The sequence below is a fragment of the Brienomyrus brachyistius genome, chromosome 9 (genome assembly GCF_023856365.1).
Source record: "Brienomyrus brachyistius isolate T26 chromosome 9, BBRACH_0.4, whole genome shotgun sequence".
NCBI lineage: Eukaryota > Metazoa > Chordata > Actinopteri > Osteoglossiformes > Mormyridae > Brienomyrus > Brienomyrus brachyistius.
This window is the reverse complement of record NC_064541.1, coordinates 9,685,505-9,706,744: the sequence shown is the minus strand read 5'-3', so window position 1 is coordinate 9,706,744 and position 21,240 is coordinate 9,685,505. Positions and strand designations below refer to the sequence as shown.

General features: G+C 49.6%; 1 protein-coding gene across 1 annotated transcript in view; it reads right to left on the bottom strand.

Annotated features, from left to right (window-relative positions):
• The window catches only part of LOC125748852 (threonylcarbamoyladenosine tRNA methylthiotransferase-like), a 143,112-nt gene that overhangs the window by 29,575 nt on the left and 92,297 nt on the right, over positions 1 to 21,240 (bottom strand). The window contains exons 9-10 of the mRNA XM_049025510.1: positions 17,221 to 17,387; positions 6,522 to 6,667 (exon numbers count right to left, since the gene is read on the bottom strand). Coding sequence (XP_048881467.1) covers positions 6,522 to 6,667; positions 17,221 to 17,387 — 313 coding nt within the window. The remainder of the gene's footprint in view (positions 1 to 6,521; positions 6,668 to 17,220; positions 17,388 to 21,240) is intronic.

Here is a 21,240-nt window from a genome sequence, read left to right as displayed (position 1 = left end):
CCCACTGTGGGTGAATGAAGTACCTCTATTCGATTCCATGGCCCGCATTACAGGACTTTGCAGACGCATAAGGTGCCGTTGAACAGTGAACGCCCCAGAGATTGCTGGCAGAGCCGCCATAAAGGTCAAGCTGGAGACGTGAACAGAATTTACTAGGAAACAAGCAGTGTGAGATTTAAAAAAAATACGAGCGAGCAACAGAGGCGATACGGAGGCTCCTGTTATCCAGCAAGGCCGGTATCACAACTCTAAATCAATTCTACTGTTGAGCTAATGACATGAAGTTAAAATCTAATAGGGAGGAAATAACATTGGCTTAATTTTAACACACTGACAATGCCACACAATCCCTGCCATTTATTCTGAAATGTTTTACTGGTAACGAGACATTTTCAAATATTAAGACACTTCCTAAATACAGACTACATCATTAGATCTCTGGAGTCTATCTGCTATATAATTTGTTACATAATAAAGAGTTTAAGTACAGTGTGAAGATCCTTAATTTCTTAAATGCAAAATACAGAGTCAGGAAACCTAACCACTTATTAAACTAATTTAACATTTAAACCTGACTGCCACCTAAACATCAGAGCTTTAACTGGTGCAAAAATCAAAGAGTTTTTCAGGAAGGGGCCCTGATTCATATATGTGCTTTTCAAAGCCTTTTCCCTAAAGCTCTACAGCCGCACTCACATGCGAGGTATTAAACGCGTGGCGTGTGACGACGAGTCTCGCCGCCCGACTGGGAATCACGCGAAGGGGAGGCGATCAGCGCCGTTCCAATGTTCCTGATCAGGCGTGATTAAATGTCGGCGCGGTACGGTGACACGTCAGAAAGGTGACAAAGGAGCCCCCCCCCCCAACTTCAAACACAGGGATGAATGACTGTCCTGTGCTCATCAACATGATTTAATAACTTTTCGCAGCCGAGCGACATCCCCACAACACCAATATGATAAATAAAATAAGCTTTTTGAGGAATTATTTTATTTTCATTAAGGTCTTTTCGAAAACTGTATCAATAAGCCATTAAAAGGCTGATTATGAATTCATCTGGGGCAGGGGTGTCAAAGTTCTGTCCTCGGGGGCCAGAGCCCTGTGTAGTTTAGTTCTTTCCCTTTTCCACCGAAAATGATTCAGCTTAAGATTTGTGAGGTAATTAGCACAAGCAGGTGCGAGTAGCTGGATCAGGTGTGTTAAATGAGGGGGAACCCAAAAATGTGCAGGGTTCCGACCCCCCAGGTCTTTGACACCCCTGATCTAAATGCCCCAACCCTTTCATCATTCCATGACAAAACATTTTATCGTAGAATAATGGAGCAAACAGGTCAATCCTTCTCATGGTGTCCATCCATGTTACTCGTAAAGCAGGGTAAAACATCAGGAGACTGTCCCATAAAAGAGGGGAGACACTAGCCCTGCATGTAGGAAAGAGAATCCAGTAAGACAAGCCAGCTCACGTCAAGCCATCTGCTGTACCCAGACCGCGGACTGCTGATACGAACAAGCCAGAGGCATCCGATAGCGCGATATTGACCGTAACGCAAACGCAGTCGGCGTATACTTAAACGTGACCGCATTCCCAATGTGTAGGTGGCAAAAATTTTATGCTGCTTCCAGAACCTTCATGTTAACAAAACAAATAAAAAATATATATATCACTGTGTGTTTGATCTATAAAACAGTCATTCATGAGATAATGCATCACAAGGTGTCAAGAGAAGAGACTTGATGGGGAGGGGGCCTCAGTCCTATACAGCTGGCATTGTGGTATAGGTGAGGAGAATGGGCAGCCTCATCAGCTGCTCCACCCCCCATCTGACACTGAGTAATTGTTAAATGACCCCCCCGCCCCCACATGCCAACTCCAGGCACCCAGTTCCCCGATTACGTTTCCATTTTTGTTATATATCGATATCTATATCGAAAGTGATTGTTAATTCACTGAAGTTCTTGAAATGCTGTTTGGTTATTGAAAATTGTTCCAGACATCTGACTTCAAATAAAAATCCAAGAACTTTTACTTGAACATTTTTACTTGAATGCCAAGTAACAAGTTCCCCTTGTTCACTCATAGTCAGCATGAGTGAAGGCGTCACGCCTCTGATTAGCCGGCTCTCAGACCGAGTTCCTGGGCCGTCCCAGAGGCCCGAGCAGGGCACGAGGGCGGCAGGTGGCCGGGCTATCGGGGAGGATCAGTTTAACACACGGTGAGTAACACCTCTGCTTTTCTCTCCCATCCCTGCTTTTGCGAACATGTTAATGAATGGTTGGGGGGGTGGGAGGTTTACAACCCACTCTGTGTTTTTTTTTTTACCATAATAACACCCCTTCCAGTAATGTGCCTGATACCACAATCCATCGGTTGCTGCAGATATAGGATATAAAGGAATATAATAGCAATATTTCATTCATCCCCATGGGAAAATTCTCTTTTTCGCCTATCCCATCATACTCCCCCATTGAGATACACTGACACTTTTACTGGTGAGAGCCTGGTGGGGAGGGGGGTCACAGCCCAGGGTCAGCCAACAGACAGTGCCCCTGGAACTGGGGGTTAAGAGTCTTGATCATGCGACTATTCTGCTGAGGCCGGGGTTTGAACCAGAGACCTTCCGAACACCGACACAGAGGCTTAGACTTCTGAGCCACACAGATGTGTAGATTTGACCTTGATGCAAAGGCTAAAGACCCAAAAACCACATTTTGCAGATCTCGCAAAGCGGAGGTCACTCTGATAAGCAAACCAGGGATGCATTATTTAATGCTGCCTGTTTGTCACCTTTCGGCACACTAACATGCCTTGAGTGGGCAGTGTGATGAAAGTTAATGCTGCAGAGATGTTTCTAGAACCTTCACTACGTGTGGAGGCCATCTGTCATCATACCGAGCATGTGACCACGTTGCGGGGAGGGGTGGGCGGGGCAGTTTGATGGGAGTGACCATTTTACCTACATGGTCTGAAGTGGGGGGTATAGACTGCGGAGTGATGATTCCCCAACGCCCCCAAGACTGCAGCTTCAGATTTGTGCGTGTGTGGTGGGGGGGGGGGATTCGTGCAAGCAGGGTCTGAATTGGAGGCAGGGAAGTTCCACATGTGCTCAAACAGCTGATGTCTGGGCGGTCCGGAAATGTGTGGGATTGGCGGGGGTGTGTGTCCTGTTCAAAACACCTGGAACGCTGAACATGCTGGGAAACAGCCCAGGGGGGGCACCGACCTATCAATGAGTCAGGAGCACGTCAAGGGGAGCTTGAATGCTGTCCCGTCCCCCCCCCCCCCCATCCCAAACAGAGGCCCGTCAGACGTGTCCTCCAGAACTCTCCGCCTCTTACGAAACCCAAAACCCGGCGCCGAAAACAACAGCGGCGGGGCGGAGCATAGGTGTCACGCGTGCAAAGCCCCGTCTGAAAGGGAGCCCAGCTCCATAAATACACGGAAGTCATGAACACCAGGCAGTCAAAGCACCCATCACACACAAGATGCTCGAATCCATCCGGGTGACTCATAAGCATTCAGGCAGCACTGGCAGCAGAGCGAAACCTGACAGGCTCGCACGGGTGTCTGCGCAGAGGGCTGCAGCCCGCCGGCTCTTGTGTGGCCCCTGCGGTTAATGATCCAATCACAGGTCTGCACCGCAAAACAGAAAATGGAAGTGGTCGTGGTGCTTTACTGTTTTAGAACAAGGAGCAGGAGGCACAGTGTGTGACAACATCTTACTTCCTGGACGACTCATATCAGTCCAAATAATTATAACTCATAGCTTTTATAATGATATTTTAATACAGTATATTTTTACCATATCACTTTTGTGTGCCTGCACCTGTATGTCTGTCTGTCTGTCAGGTTGTCAGCCTGCCTGCCTGCCTTGCTCTGCCTGCTAGCCTGTATGTCCGTCTATCTGTCTGCATTGGCCTACCTGACTATCTGCCTGCCTTGACCTGTCTGTGTTTGTCTGCCTGCCTGCCTATTTGTGTCTCTATGTATCCCTGTCTGCCTTTTTGTGTCTGTTTGTCTGCCTACCTGTCTGCCTGCCTGTGTCTCCCTGCCTGCTTTTCTGTCCGCCTGCATGTCTCGCTGCCTGTCTGTCTGCCTGCCTGCCTGTGTCTGTCTAAATCTGCCTGCCTGTCTAATGGTGATGCCCTGGGTTCCTATCCACACAGCTTCAGATGCCGTCTCTCCTACATTAAACTCTGTAAGACCCTGTAACAAGGAAACTGGTTCTGGATAGTGTCCATGGCTGGATAATTTCACCAAAACTCCCTCAGCTCATCACCCACCGTCCCACCCAAAAAACACTCAAAATTGTGATTCTTTCACAGAATGTTTCATTCCGTCCAAAGTTGTTTCACATTTTCTGTGTTAAATGTAATTGATTCGCAGTTGATCGCTGCTAACAAGTGTAAATAACAGGAAAACACCAAGTGGGAACAGTACAGCGATATTACTGGCCAGAGTCCAAATGGAATGAAACAAAAGCACATTTTACTGTTTAAAAGTAGGTTACGGTGATCTGCCAAGAAGGAGCATTATTCCCTGCATGGCTTTATTTTGAAGGTGAAGTTGCATATCTGAGCAGTCAGCAAATGCACACTGTCACACTGAAGGGGCGTCCAAACTAGAGACTGTATCCACAACAAGTCGTCGCTAACGAAACCGCAGACTAGCCGTATTGGCTCCGCGCCAGGGTGACGGCGTGCCATGCCCTGACTGAGGTCTCTGGCACTCTGCCGAACACGCTCAATCCTCGGAGGCTGCCAAATCACCCCAAGGTTGATTGCAGGGGTCCAGACTGCGCTGGGAGGCCCCCTCCCCAGTGCCCCCTTACCCTCCACCCCTGATCCACAGCGTCCAACACCCCTACCCAAGGGGCACACTCTCGCTCACTCCTGCCGGCCCCCCCACCTACTCTCAAAAACAGCTGTTGTTTTGAAAAAGGCATCTCGGATCGCTTTTGTTTTAAGTGGGAGGGGGATGTGGGGGGCGGGGCATTATAAGGGTCAGGCGAGTTCAGGCATGGTACCTGGCCGGCCGCCCGCTGCCACGCGCCAGCCCACACCGCTTAGAATAACATCACAGGAGGGTGTGTCTATTCCCCTGAAGGTCTCAATCAGGTTCTCCTCAAATCCCCTCTGCCAGCTGCTAGTGCAGAACACTGGCCGCCAATCTGCCATCAGCAGGACTGGGCTGGCCCCGGGGTCGCGGCCAGTCGCCACCTCCCGCTCGACGTTTCCTGTCAGGGAGGGGGCCAGCCTGTTCATCACATCCTAAGACAAACACTGTCGGGGGCAGACATGGGCTGGCCCCCCTGCCACATGAGCCCGCAGCTTGACATACGCGCACCATATACCCTTCCTTATTTATAAGCCCTCAAATTAAAGCTAAGGAAATAAAGGCATTACCCATAATGCAAAGCAGCTGTCAACATCCCATAACGACAATAAGCCTCCCCAGACGCATTCACCAGAGCCAGAAAACACCCCAGGCGATTCCAAGCATGCCGTACACCACTTGTGCTTCACCATCACCCCAGTCAGCTTAGGTATCTCCAGGTATTTCCATATGCTTCCCCCCCATGTATAACAGCAGTCGGAGGGGCAGGCCTTTGCCGGGAGGGGGAGTATCAGGTGCCGACATGTGAGAAGGCCACACTATGGCATGCTACAAGTGGCTGATACACATGAACGATGCACGAGAAGTTGACACTGAGAGAACACACCACTTTACTGTCGCCAAGGTCTTCTCTGGAATGTTCCGCAAACCAGCTCAGATGGGCCTTCTAAGCGTCAGAGTTCACCTTCGACAGAGACGCTCCGGAACCACAGACAGCCGCTTGCCGCGCCTCGGAGAGGCTGGCATTTGTGAAATGTCAACACCCGGCACGTAATCCACACCTTCAGCGCGAAAGTCGCCCGGCTCCCGCGAAAGGCAGTGCGCATTTTCCGCTGACGAGCAGACCTGCGCCATCCCATCATCGTCACTGTCACAGACATGCAGCTAACAGCTCGACATGTAACGGGCGCAATTAAAGTACCACCGCTCCCACCAGGGACCTGGGCCCCGGGGCCCGCCTAGCTACTGCAGAGCCTGCTCACGAGTGGCCCCATTTCAGGCACTTCAGGAATGGAGGTGGCCTCACAGCCACCAGGGGGCAAAAAATCAGGAAACAGCAAGACCTAGTAAAACAGAGGGAAACTGTAGAAACGTTTCGCTTATCCCAGCGATGTTGAAGCAGCAAGTTCTGCTAACCAGCTATATAGCTACGATCATCTGCCTCCTCCCGCTAGCTATTTATTTTGTTTGTTGGGGGAGAACAGGGGCAAAGTGAGTTTTTGAGTGGGGTTCCCAAAAACAATAAACTCCATCCTAGCAAGATGGAGAAGACAAAGCAGAGATGGACAGAGGACGAGGGTCAAACGGGGACACGGAAACCGGGGAATCAGGCTTCCTGGGATGGAATACAGGGGTGCTGAGGACTGACAGAACCCGCCCCCCCCCCGCCTCCACCCAAAGGACTCACCTTTCTGCGAGGAAGTCAACGACGCGGCGGAAGTCTGCGATGCAGTACTCCCGCTTCATGTCCATGAGGACGCTGTCGGAGGCCGACTGCACGGGCACATGGAGGAAGGCGTACACCCGTGGGTGGCTCAGGATCTTCGCCATCTCCTGTTGGGGGGGGGGGGGGGGGGGAGGAATGGAGGCGAGGGTTACAGTTCCTCAAAGAGCTGATGGGGGTGTACTCTGCCAGGCCACACCTGCAAGTCATTTTAACCTTTTGTAATATAACTGGAGGGCATAAACATCTGCCCTGGTGGAGAATAGATATCCCTACATGGAGTTCCCTTCACATCTGGAAGAAGAATCCCCCCCCCTTCCCCAACCGCCAGCCCCCTGTAAGTGCAACTCAGTGTAACTGAACCTAAACAAATTATCATAAAAAAAACACACACAATTCAAACGGTAGCTAAAATCGCAGAATGAGAAAGACTGAGTGGCTGTTCTGGTGTTTGTTTCTGCTGGTCGGGGACGTCCGCAGAGCTGCCCTCTTCACCTCCTTGCAGGCTGTGACGAGGTATGAGGGCGTGAATTTCTGTAATGGAGTTGGGTGGATGTCCTGAGGGTTCGGGGTTACTGGTGTACACAGACGCCCACGCCCGCCGGCCTGCATGCTGTCACAGGGGAGGACACCAGGGAGAAGTTAACCTTTTTTTTTTTTTAAGGAAAAGACCGGTGACATTTCTTCCAAAGCAATAGGACATCATGGCATGGTGCCAACCCCCCCCCCCAACCAACGACGAGACCGCCCAGAAAAACAGAGTGTTTAAAACAGCTGGGAGAACCGCTCGCAAAACCCAGGAGTCACATGACATTTTTCGAAAGATCAGCAGGCTGCAGCTGAATTCCCAACAAACAGAACAATTACATGTGTCGAGAAGTCAAAGTCCTCTCGAGGCGCCGGGGGGGGGGGGGGGGGGGGTGGAGCTTAGGCCTGCCTAGAGGACAGCCACAGACCCAACAACCTCCCGCCACCCATTAAAAACAATCACTCAACTACCAAAGTCCGGTGATGATTAGACCGGATTTCTACACGGTGACAAACTGACGACACCTTAGACACCTCAAACTCTTCACAGCCCGCTGGCTGGGCTTCGAACCCAACCCCTTGCAGCGCACTGGCATGGCCCCGACCCTGGGGAGCCAGTCTCACACGAGCCTGCGCTGCGGACCCAGATGCCGGTCTGTTCTACAGCAGGACTCAGACCCGGTGTGGGTGCCGAGTCAGGGTTTGGGGGGGAAAAAATAAACACACAGAAAGAAAAACAGACTGAAATGAGTGTGACTCCTGAGGAGAGACAGTAGCAGGTGGGGGGGCTGAAATCAGGAGCCCCCAGCTACTGTGGGTCCTCGACGGCTCGCGTCATTAACCATATGGTACCCACCATCGAAGGGGGCGCAAACCGGCCCTCTGAAAGCTGCTGATTACAGTCCGTCTTCACAATTACATTCTATTGTGCACCCCTCACCGTAACCCCCCCGCCCGCATCTCGCCTCACAGTGGGGGGGGGGGGGGGGTTACATGGCAGAACATCCAAATTAAAGGAATTAATTAGCCTGAAGAATGCCGGCTGATTGGGAGTCTGGATAAGTCACCAAGTCCCGTCATGGGGTGTCCAGATGCCGCACCCCCCCCCTACAGAAGTTCTAGGGGACAGAGACAGACACAAGACACGTGACCTGATGTCATATCACAGGCAAGACGTGGCTGAGTGACAGGTGAGAGGAATTAAAATTTTTATTTTTTAAAATCGTCAGTATGGATTGGCGGGGTGTGGGGACTATTTTGAATATAAAACAGCGAAAAAAAACAACTTTAATTTCCTACCGAAGACAGAAATTGCGTTCGACATCTGATTATAGTTTGAGATATGAAAAGAATGCGGACTTGTTAATTAAACAACTTATAATTAAACAACCCGTGTTAACAACACTATCTGATTGGCTCGCATCTCGCCCTGGAGCTGCGCTGTGTTTAATATCCATCTTATTTACTCCGTAAAGCAAGTCTTTTACTTAGCTATGGTAATGTGTGCAGGGAACTCATTAAATGAAGACAATATGGGCTCCCGATTTTAAAATAACCATCCAGAGGACTGTAATTGGTGGAGGAGGGGGTGGGGGGTCAAACTGGCCCTGGCTTATAGTGTCAGAGTGGAGCAGCAGTCCCCAGTCAAGCCCAGACATGCTACACAGCTCAGGGACACAGTAATCCATCTCAAAGCAGCATCTTGCACTCAGGAAGTGACATCACAGAGAACATATTACAACAGGAAGTAGCTAGGAGGGGATTCCACCCAAAGCCAAGATGCTTATTTAGATACACATGTCTACTACATGTGAGGGTTCTTCACACGTGTAGGTGTGTCACGGATCTGCGCATCCCATGTCGCACAAAAAAGTAATTTCCAACAATTTGACCGAAAGTGTCTCAACTACAGTGGTCAGCTAACAGTTTTTGCTAAGCAGACTGATATAGTCACTTTTACTGAAAAATAAATGGAACAGATATATACCTTCCAAAAGTGTCACAGAAAAGGAGTCATTTTTGTTGTTAATGTGTTATTAAACTAAGGCAATTAAAACCTAATTTTATGATGAAGCGAAATATGGAGAAGGAATCCCCTAAAACAATGTGCTGGATGGAAATATAATAAACTACTCACCTTCAAGGAGCCGAAAGCCAAAGTTAATTTAAATTAACGTTAGGGGACAACCAGCTAACATCGAGAGCGGGCCTGAGTTTGTTTGTGATTAAGTTCTGAAATAATGTCAAGTTACACGATGGCCATCAATTCACGCGGCAAGAGATTAACAGCCCGTCCTGCCACCCACTCGTAAAAACACCAAAGTGAGACGGCAGAGGGACGTCCAGCAGAGCCCGATAACAAACAGACGCGTGACGGACAGAATGAAAAACGCCAGGCCAGACACTTGGGTGTCACTGAAGGACAGAGCAATTATGAGAGATTTCAAAATAGGAAAATATTTCACCGGTTGAATTTATATGTCATACCTCCAGTTTGGAATACAATGAATTCGTATGCATTCCCCAACAGGCCAGTGAATCTGTGTTTCTGCGATAATTACTGTTTTCGTTGGACCCGACGCGGCGCGTTTTGGCTTCGCGCGCCTGCAAAAACACGGTGACTGCCAGAAATTAACAGCCGTCACATGTCGTGATATTTAAACGGAAAACGGCGATCCCAGCCAGGAGCTGTACAATAGCGGGGGAGAAAGGACGGGGCCAGACGGGGAAATCCCACATGGCTCGGCCCGGGAATTGAAGGCAGCTACATTTTCAGGACATGAAGGGCAAAAGCACCCAGCGGTCTGGCTGAGACACTGGGAGGTTTCCCGGTATTCCCAGTGTTCCCACAGCTACAGGGAATGAAACACTGCCATTCCGCGCACCTCTGTGTGGCCCCCAGAACGCAGGCTCGGCTAGCAGGGATACCTGGTGAGGGACTTCCCCTTATCCCTCCACCTCCCCAGATCATTCTGGAAGAAACCGCCCTTAGCGGATGCGGATGATCAGGACGCCTCGGCATTAGCTTGGCCTTCTATTAGCATTCATAGACTCTATGCCATGGGCATCCCAGGACATTGGGAAAAACCCGCTACTATTTATTGCTGCAAACTCTGCTCTTTATGCACACTGATAGGTATCCAATCATTCATCTTTATTGCATTTTCTAAAATCAAGGTCCTCCTCAAGCTTCCCACAGTGCTTTGCTACTAATGGTATATTCATCACAATGGAATACAGTACATCACACCAACCAGCGCTGCTATTTTAAGGCTAGGTTTCCCCTAGACTACAGCACAATTTACCCCTTTAGGATCTCTGCAAATCAGCTGCACTTCAAACGCAAACTGGGCCATGAGTCTGGAGCGACCGCAATCAAACCTCATTTTTAATGGAACATCGGAGTCGAGTATCGCAGTCACGAGCAGAGAAGTCTGCGGACGCCCCAGGGTCCGTTTATTATCTGATTAGACCCCGACTGCTGAACAGTTAGCTCCCTTTCTATAATAAAACCTGCTCTTACTTTATGCTGCAGAGGATAATTAATCCATTAAAATGACATTCTTTACTGGCATAAATGAATGTGAACTGGGACCCTCATTTGCCTGTGCTACAAGCCGCAAGTGCCGACCACTGGGTTTAGTTCCAATTTCCATTAATGCCCACAATGTTTATATATATATAAAAACCTCCAGCTCTGAAAACATCTTTTTTTTATTCAGGAGAAAATCAGGAAACAAAACCTCCACCCTTCCTTGAGGGCGAGGAGCAAGTCTTCCTCTCCATAACATGCATGACGGTCCATTGCATGGCACAACAGCAAACACATCTGACTATAGCGCCACTGCCGCCATTACAATCAGATCTTTGCCCTTTTAAGACAGAATAAGCGCTGGAACATCCTAAGTCTCCCTGCTAGCTAGTGGTACAAGGCTGTGGACAGGATTTCTGGGTGCCTCCCTGGAGCGGCGTTCCACAAGGCCCAGACTCGAGTCCAACCGATTTGTGCCTTATTTTTGCTACATGAAGCTAGGATGGTTGGGGAGGGGGGGGGGCAGATATCTGGTTCCTGTGGGAGAAATCTGAACTGCTTAACAGTCCTCCTGCAGGCTACTCGAGATAAGATGGTCACGTTTGTGGAAAGATCTGAAGTAGGGACTGAACCCTGATTAGATGGCAGGCTTTCTCCAAAACATGGTAATCCTCAAACCAAAGAGTATATAATTCATGAACACACTAAAGCCCCACCTAATATATAAATTTATGTATATGCTAAATCCCTAGCTAGCATATAATTCATATACATGCTAGAGGCCTATCTAGCATATAATTCTTATACATGCTAAAGTCGCAAATAACATATAATTCATATCATGCTAAACCCCCCAGATAACACATGATTCATAGACTGCTGTAAAAGTGGGAGTAGGGAAAGATAACTTGGGGGGGGGGGGGGGGGTTTGCCAATGTGGAGGACACACAGGCACTGGGTGGTGCCCCTCATGTTTCTCATCGATCTGGCAGTGCCTGGGGGGCAGCAGTGATGACCCCTGCGTGAGTCTGGACCTTGTCCCAAACGTGTCACCGTGGGAAAGGTGCAGGTCAATTCAAACTTCGCCGAATGCAAGCCTGAAAGCTCAGTGTGGTTTAAGCTTTGAGCTGAACTACTGAAAAACCCTGTTTATATCGGCAGCACTGCCACTTTCAGCATGCATAGTACTTCCGTCTCTCCATTTTCTGTAACCGCTCATCCTATTCAGGGTGAAGGGGGGTCCGGAGTCTATCCTGGAGGCTATGGGCAAAAGCAGGGAACCCTACATGGGGTGACAGCCCATTGCAGGCATAGTACTTCCATGCTCTCACTTCCCACTGTCATGTACAGGGCCTGTTCATTGCCTAATGTGAAATATGTTTGTGTTATGCTATCTATAAGAACTTTTACAAACGAGAGGCCATTCGGCCCATCAAGCTCATTTGGGGAGAACTTAACTAATAGCTCAGAGTTGTTAAAATATTCACTAGCTCTGAGTTAAAGGAACCCAGGGTTTTAGCTTGCGCTACACTAACAGGAGGACTATTCCATACTCTAACTACACGCTGTGTAAAGAAGTGCTTCCTCAAATTAATTTTAATTATTCTCCTGCTAATTTTCACTTATGGCTGAGTATTTAAACTAATACTGAAATAGCCATTTGGCTGAACAGCATCCAGACCTGTTAGAATCTTATACGCTTGGACCATGTCCCCCCTTGGTCACCTTTGCACGAGGCTAAATAGGTACAGCTCAGTTAACCTCTCCTCATAAGACATTCCTCTAAGACCAGGAATCATTCTCCTCGCCCTACGTTGCACCCTTTCCATGGCAGCAATGTCCTTCTTAAGGTATGGTGACCAAATTTGCACACAATATTCTAGGTGGGGTCTTACCAAGGAATTATATAATCGTAGCATCACCTCCCTTGACTTAAACTCCACACACCTAGAGATGTAACCCAACATCCTATTGGCCTTTTTTTATTGCTTCCCCACATTGGCGAGAGTGGGACAAGGAAGCATCAACACACAAACCGAGGTCTTTTTCGTAATCAATTTCTGTGGAACCCATAAAATATGTGTACTTTATATTTCTGCTCCCTGCATGGATTACCTTACATTTATCCATGTTAAATTTTATCTGCCAGGTATCAGCCCAGTCGCTAATTAAATGCAGATCCCGTTGTAGCCCCTCTGCTGCTAGATCAGAATCTGCTACACCACCCACCTTGGTGTCGTCTGCAAATATAACCAGTTTACTGTACGTATTGGTGTCAATATCATTAATGTAAATTAGGAACAATAGTGGTCCTAAAATTGAACCCTGCGGTACCCCACTATTAACGCAAGCCCACTGTGACATTGTGCCTCTAATAACTACTCGCTGTTTCCTGTCTGCTAACCAGTCTATGTTATGCTATGTATTATGCTATGTTATGATACACAGATAGGTAGCAGTCTTCCCTCTCTTACCCTTCCCCTTAAAGTATTAATATGCACTATGCAAATTACCCCACGAACTTTCTTTAGCACTGTGATCTCTGTCCTGTCATGAATGCTGTATTGTGGAGCCCAGGAGGAACGTTATTTAGTTTCATGTGAATTGTCGGCATGACAATAAAGGTATTTTTTACTTCAGGTAAAAGTCATATGCAAGGTGCCGGGGCCCCCGTGTGTAACATGCAGGAGACCCGGTGTAATGTGCGGGAGCTGCGGTGCGGGAGGCCCGTGTGTAACATGCGGGAGTGCCTGTGTGTAACGTGCGGGAGACCCGGTGTAATGTGCGGGAGCTGCCGTGCGGGAGACCCGGTGTAATGTGCGGGAGACCCGGTGTAATGTGCGGGAGACCCGGTGTAATGTGCGGGAGACCCGGTGTAATGTGCGGGAGTGCCTGTGTGTGGGAACCCCCCTGTGTAACATGCAGGGGCCTCTGCATGGGTGTCCCCCTGTGTAACGTCCGGGAGCTTCTAAGCGGGAGTCCCCCTGTGTAAATATGCAGGAGCTTCAGGCCATGGAGTTTTTCAGAGAGCAGAGAGTCATTAATCGGTGCCTCTTCACTGTCTGCCCCGTTCCACCATGCTGCTGTTCGGTGCGTAGATGACTCTTCAGGCCGTTGGGGGGGGGGGGGGGGGGGGGGGGAGCTGTGATTCACATACAAACAAAAGGACGTGCGCTTCACTCCCCATCCAGTCCTGCCAGTGTCCTCACAATGGTAGCTTAAGCCCATAATGGGCAAAGCGTCCCGGGGGATTCATTAATATGAAAGTGGTCTGTGTTCTACGAGAAATTAGCAGTCAGAGCCTGAAATACAAATTGCAGAAACCACCCCCCAAGGCCTCGGGGATAATTGACTGGACTGTGAGGTTTTTCAGATCTCCACCTTTCCAGATTAAAGGTTGGAGATGGTGGGCGGGGCACCAGGTTCCAGCAAGAACAAGGAAACTCAAAATAAATATATAATAAACATTTTTAATAACTTTTAAAAGCCCAGAAGTGATGCCATCGGCATCGTCCCACAACTGAATGGGGAAGGCCACTTTAGAATGCACAGTAGATCTGGGGTCCTCATCCCCGCTCTCGGCTCTCCTTGCCATGCCTGTCCCCAGGGCCGCCTGATGGTGCCCATTTATGAGATGCTCAGCTCGTCTAGCACAACATTTCATTAGCTCCCCCTTGGCCCCCCTTTACCCGCTCACCAGTGCCTGCTCTCCAATGAAGGGGCACTTCACCCCCAGGAGAGCTACGGGCCACCTCCCCCAAGGGGTCGAGCACTCATCTCCCACACCTCGAGTGGGTGGCTGGGCGTCCCAGCAACCTCAAGGCAACAATCAAGGCAAATGAAAGCAGGGGATAAACCCCCCCCACAAAGACAGACATGCACAGACATGTACCCAACACAGAGTACAAACACTTGATTCCTAATCAAATAAATACTTTAAATAAAATGAGAATAATAAATCAGCAATGTACAGTTCTGGGGTTTACCGATCTGTGACTGTGTTCAGAAGGTCATGGGTTCAAATCCCATGGTCAGCAAAGTAATTATATCACCATTAGGACCTTGGAGAAAGACCCTTAACCTCAGCTGCTTCAGGGATGCTGGCTGACCCCGTTAACTAAACATAACAAATGGAATATGTCTCTAAAGCACCCTCAGATGTACAGTCTGGCCAAGCATCCGCAGAGAGCAGAAACTCACAAAAAACAGAATGACAAAACAGGAGTGGGGTCTTAGGTACACAGTAGGGGATGGGTTTGAGGACCAGGGTTGGAGACAGACGACCCCATGAGGCAGCTGGGCTGATCCCAGGAAGACGGAGATCCCGTCATACCGCCACACAAGATCCTCCCACCTTCATGTGGGTGATGGAAGGCAGCTGAGATTGTGTTAGATATGGGCTTTCAAATGTTCTAAACAGACTTAGAACAGCTGCACAATCACATCAAGATTATATGGTACATGTGCAATAATCGCTAGGTTAGTGATCTGTATAAATCTGCCATATCCTTATGTTTGTCCTTATGCTTATCCTTATGTAGGACTTTAAACTGCTTAAAGTATCGCCACACCACCGACCTCTTCTTACCTTGTTGATCCACAATGTATCCTCTTTGTACAGACGTTGTGGCTGCTGATCTGTCCCTTTCTTCACCACCATTTCAGTGCTTATCGCTTCCATGCAAAACACTAGCATGTGACATGCACCAATGGCCACATTTGATAAATATAAGGACATGCTGAATTTATACAGAATACCACCTTCTGGACCCCACAATACACCTCTCATTAAAAATTTTAGGCATACTATTAATCTGTTTACCAAGTAAGTAAATGTCAGTATAGTACTGAGAAGATGGTGTCTGGATAAATGTTTTGTCCATCCACTAAAGCTCTGCTGTTTATTGCGCCATATAATCATGATGTGATATCGAGCAGGACTAGCTAGGCAGCATATTCAAGAGAACCTTTCAAAGTCTCCTTCGCAAGCCGAAACACTTCATAGGTCCTAATACGCCTGACTGCAAAATCACGTTGAAGAACTTCAAACTATCGTCACGACAACTGGTTCAGGCTCGACCTCCAGCCGCTGCCTACAAGGAAAAGCTTCGTGAATATGCTGTACGACGTACAATGACTCCTTCTCCTCATAGGCCACTCCACCAAGGAAGCACTGGACGCCGGGAGGTGCCGTCCGTCCGCCAATTAGAAAACTAATTAGATCATCAGCGTTTTCCAGACCGGAGCGGCCCGGTGTTCCAGCTCATTACGCCCTCGACGGCTTTCCAACCGGGTGGCGCCGTCAGACTCCCTGATCCGAAGTTCCCTCCCCAGCCTGACAGCCACTGAGAAATGTCACTAAGCAAGCAGCAGAGGGAACCTCTAATCACCCGCGGCGCGGTCTGGGTGTACTAGAGAGCGACGGGCCCTTCGTGGGAGCGGAATCCAGTGCCTTCTGTCCCAGAAAGTTTATGTGGCTACAGAGAGGCCATGGTGGTCGTGTGATTGTTAGTTGGTAGGGAATGGGCTTGAAGAAGCCGCGAAAAGCTTTGTTAAGATACCCGGAGCAAAACTGTCACAGTGGCAAGTAATCAGAAAATTGCCAAAACGTAAAATTCCCAGGAGATGAAATCGGGACCTAACAGTTCCAATCACCAATGGGAGGGATGTCATTTTGCAGACCTGTCAGACAGGGGAAGCGGGACGGAGTCTGCAGAGGGACCCCACCCCCAAATCCCAGGCATTTCACTTGATTTTACAGCATCGGCTGATGCAATTTCCAACACCAGATATCAAATCATACCCGTCCCCCCCCCCCCCTTGCCCCAGGTTCAGAATTTCGCCCCGGAAACCTTGCAGAACGACTCTTTTTGGACTAAGAACCCTGCAGCAGCACGTAACCTTACGAGAGGAGATTAATCGATATGGTTAGCTCCCCCTACAGGAAGCAAGCAGAAAGCCGCGGCAGAGAAGAGGGTTTATTAGCGTCTTCTGAATTGCTGCAGAAAATAGCATTAAACGCTCACTGCCACATGTCTCTAATTAGTGCTTAATTGTTTTTTCCTCCCCCTACAAAAGAAAAGCTTCCTCAGCTTTTAATTTGAATGTTTCAGAGCATAAAACTAACCTATACATATGGGGACAGAATTACAACCTCAATTAACCCTGAGCAAATGAGACGAGTCCTCCTGGCATTATGGATGCACCCTCCGCACGCGACTCTGGACAAGGAGGCAGCCGTCGACGTCCCTGGATCAACAGCGCCAGCCGTGCCGTCTTCCCAGGAACACCCTCCGGGCCCCGCCGGGCACAGGGGCAGGGGCTAGTGCCCGAGTCTGTCCCTGTTCCCACTAGCGGCATAATTAAGGAATTCCATCCCGTCAACAGCAGCAATGATCATCCGAATTGGTTCTGTTCTCAAGATAGACGGTGTGCAAGAAACGCCCAGAACACAAAACACCGCAGCGGTAAACGTTAAATAGATTGGAAAGTTAGTTCACAGAGTGGAGCCAGACAGCGGCAAGGTGCACCGGTCTGCAGTGTAGTTAAAGCCGCGGGCGGGTCAGGGGTGCACATGCTAGTACCAGCGGTAGCCCATCTCACCTCCAGGTGCTCCAGGATGTAAGGCGGGTTGGTCATGCCCAACCGCAACATGGCGCCCTCGGGGATCACCTCCACCATCCTCCAGAGCAGCGAGGGCAGGTCTGTGCCGATGTCCTTCCCGTAGGCGCCCGTGTCCTCACTGGTGAGCCAGATCTCACACACACCCTCTGGGGAGAGAGCCGTGGGGTCAGGGGAACAGGAGGGCCCATGGTGAGAGCCCAACCGGGACAGAATGGACAACCCCACCGCCATGGCAGTTACTACCCAAGCAGGATTACCATACCTAATCATACATACAGCTGGATCAGTCGGAGGTTCCATGCCCATGCCAAGGCTCTTTCTAGGAATTGAACCAACAACCTCCCGACTGTGCAATAAGGCCTCCTTTTTGCTCACTGGCTTTCTGGGCTACTCCACTGAGGAAAACGGGTTAGAGAAGTGCCCTATAACCCGGCGGGTGAGGTAGTAGAAAATGACCAGAACAGACTCTCCGAATGTATATATATGGCAAAATATAGCATACAACAAGGGGCTGCAGCAGGAGTGTGATGAAAGGACAGGGGCTTCTCCCGAGCCCTGTGGTATAAGACACAAGTTCACCCATGCGAACAAGGAAACACCTGCAATGCGACCGGCTGCTGCACACGCGTCAATCGTTCACCTCTCTCCTTTATTTTCAAAGGGATGCAATAGCTGCTTTATTTCTGAGACACATCTATCACTAACTCCGTGAGCTCCTGTCCATCGCGTCCACCCCCATACCCCCCCCCCCGACAAAGGCATGACTACATGGTCAAAAATTTCTAAATCATTATTTGCAGATAGAAATAAAACAAAGATAAATAAAAGTGTAAGTGTGTAGGCGTGCCTGGGGGGTATTCTTGTGCTCTTTGGAAGATGGCACAACCCTCAGCAAAGCAGAGCCCCCCCCCCTCCCCACCTGAGACAAACAAGCTTGTTCATACTCTCCTGCGATCAGGATCTGCGTCGGATTATTTGATTGATTTTGGACGCATGTCGAACAAGATGCGCATGGGTTCGGGCCGCCCGCTTGGTCGGGGAATTCCCCGGTGAGCCGCTCGCCTCGTGATCGACGCGCAGTGCCACCCGGCAGGCTCCTCGGAAGGGCCCGGGGTCGGGGCCGTGTTCAGCAGAGTCCTTAATGAGGATTTACGATTTCCCGCGCTAATGCTCCGCCACGGGGGGTGTGTTTTAAATTCGTCTGCCAGGAACGTGGCCTCCTTGTCGATTAATTATCGACAGGATGGTTCGCCGCTCCACTCAGACATTAATAATGGAAAGACGCAACTTTCAGTTGGGTAAATCTCCTGCCAAAGTGAAATGGAGTGAAAATCCATAAATAACAAAACACTGGAACGACTGACAACAGCAACAACAGAGTCTAAAATAGGGAACTGGAAAGTGGCAAAACAAACAGCTATATCAACTCCGTGGTAGTCAACACAGCCTCCCACCAGGGCGGCGCTATAACACATATCCTTTTCCATTTTCCTGAGGTGACCGCATCTGACAAGAGAATGAAACCCAAGTGTAACGTGGTGCTCCCTCCGCGTTGGTCTGGTTCTGAAGGACTCCCCATGCCGGGAGAGGAAGCAAGCCTAAATTCAGAGTTTTTCGGTCAGGCTGTTAGGGAATCTTTTAAGCCCAGGGGAGTTGGGGGCGGGGGGCATGGGGCTGCCTCAGATAAATTAACATGATGAAACTGGAGGAAAGGCGTCGTTAAATGTGTCCCCAAAACAGGACATAGGGAGGGGATTTCCATTACATGACCACCACTGCTGCCCGCCATCAACACCGCGTTATCCTGCCCCCCCCAGCGCTGTTTTCTTTCCAAATGGGGCCTTCGAAAGTCTTACGTCAAAAACGCTGTAAAGGTCACATGATCGCAATCTAGGTGTGTGCGAGGAGGGAGAGAGGGAGAAATGCAGGGAGGGAGGGAGAGGAATGTGCCCTGATGGAAATGAGGGGCAGACATGGAAAGGACCCAGCAGGGTGGGGGGTACTGGACACCCCCAGGGAGGGGCCGCAAAGCACCGAGAGCGTGGCGGGGTGAGGAAACAGCTGGTTTGGGGGGGCAGCGAGGGTAGAGGCCCGGCCCTGCTTCCTGAGACGGGGATCTCCAAACAAAACGCGGGCAAGATGAGGAGGAGATTTGGGGAGACGCGTGGTGTCTCCCCTGAGGGAGCAGCGGCATAGCATGATAAAGCAGTAGCTGGAATGTTCAGGAAAGAGGCCCAGCCCAGTTCTCTCCTGCCGGTCAGAACCGTCTGCCAGATAAACTCGTCATTTGGGGCATTATTACTGACCCTGCTGAGAGATTAACATTAAGGCGAGACACGTCACGTTAACGTCCCGTTTCCTCCAGAAATGTTACTCGAGGACCGCCAAGGTGACGCGTCATGGAAAAACTTGTCCTCCCCTACGGGCCCCTGCGAGCTCCCTGACTCAGCTGACGCGGGTTGGCCCCTGACCCGGCTGGGGCAGTCGCTGCCACGCGCTTGGCTGAGGTAATTAGAGGGCGCCCTTAGGTCACCATTCACTGGACACCCTCCACCCCCAAAGTCCCACAATGACTGAGAGCTGGTTAGTGGGCGATACTGTTGGGGGGGGGGGGGGGCAGGGTTTGTCGTTCCTCAGAAATCTCTCCTTTATCCTGCATGTCGTCTTCCACGTGTAATAAAAATGACGTTGCCCTTGACAACAGTCTCACCACTTCTATAGGCCTGCATTTGTAGCCCCCGACCGCAGCGGCCTTGATGCCCTCCCCCCTTCCTGTTTTGTCCAGCCACTGCCTCAGAACAGACGTGCTGCTCTATTGTGCACCCCCCCCCCCACCAGGACAATGTTACACAGGGCACCTCAACACTTCGCTGTCTGTTGCACTAAAATTTGGCCAGTTATTTACCGGTCAAGTCTGGACACACCTACTGGAAATCATTTCCCAACATGGTAACGACCCAACATGGTAAGGTGTAGAAGCACACCTTGATGTTATGTAGAAAAATTTTCTGAAGAAGGTGAGAGATGGAGTGCTGTGACAGACGACCAGCCCCCACAATCCCCGATCGGATCCATACAGATCTGGTTTGGGATGAGGTGGATTGAAGGGTAAGACCAAGGTAGCTAACTTGTGTCCAGAACGTGTGGAAAAAAATCAGGTGCTACATCTGGAAGTCGGACAAAATAATGCAAAGAGTCTAAGGTGGATCATCGACGCAAAAGGAGGCAATTCTGAAAAGTCAGTAAAGCTATTTTGAGACTGAATTGGTAGCTGCAATATTTAATATGTATTACTTGCCTGAAGGCTTTTTACTATAAAAGAGAATAACAGTTAAAACAGACAAAAATGCATTAAAAGTAGGTGTGTTCACGTGATTGGCTGCTACTGTATATGTTTGCTGCATATGTGTATTTATTCATAATTGTATTTATTGCACTTTGTATTTATTTACTGTACGGATCTTTATTTGTATCTGTGTTTTTTGTTTAATCTGTGTTTACCGGGAGCCAGTAAGCAGGCAGGGTAATTTTCACCGCACAGTGTAGCTGAATATTGAAATATGCTGACTAAACAAACTCCTGAGTCTTGAAGCTTCACTGTTTAGACTGAAACTCGGAGGAGGGCGAACAGGCTGCCTGGCCTTTGGAACAGGTGCTCAGTATCATCTTCAGGACATGTGCTACATGAGCTCAGCCCTTCACTGCCAACCCTCTGCAAAAGTCTACGGGAGACGCATCTTCTGACACGCCACGTGCTACGGCAGACATCTCTCTCTCACGCTCACAGCGCCGACGCGCAAACCCAACGGCTACGCATCAGAGGGCACGGCCGAGAGCACGAAACGTTCCCCAGAGAGCACGTGGAGCAGTCACGACATCCACACACACACCGTTTCTCAAGATTCCCGGTTCCTCCACCTCACCCCTGAATCGCAGAGACGCCTTTTGCTCTCTCCGCCTGGACAGACGCGGGGGCAGACTGCTGGATAACAGACCCAG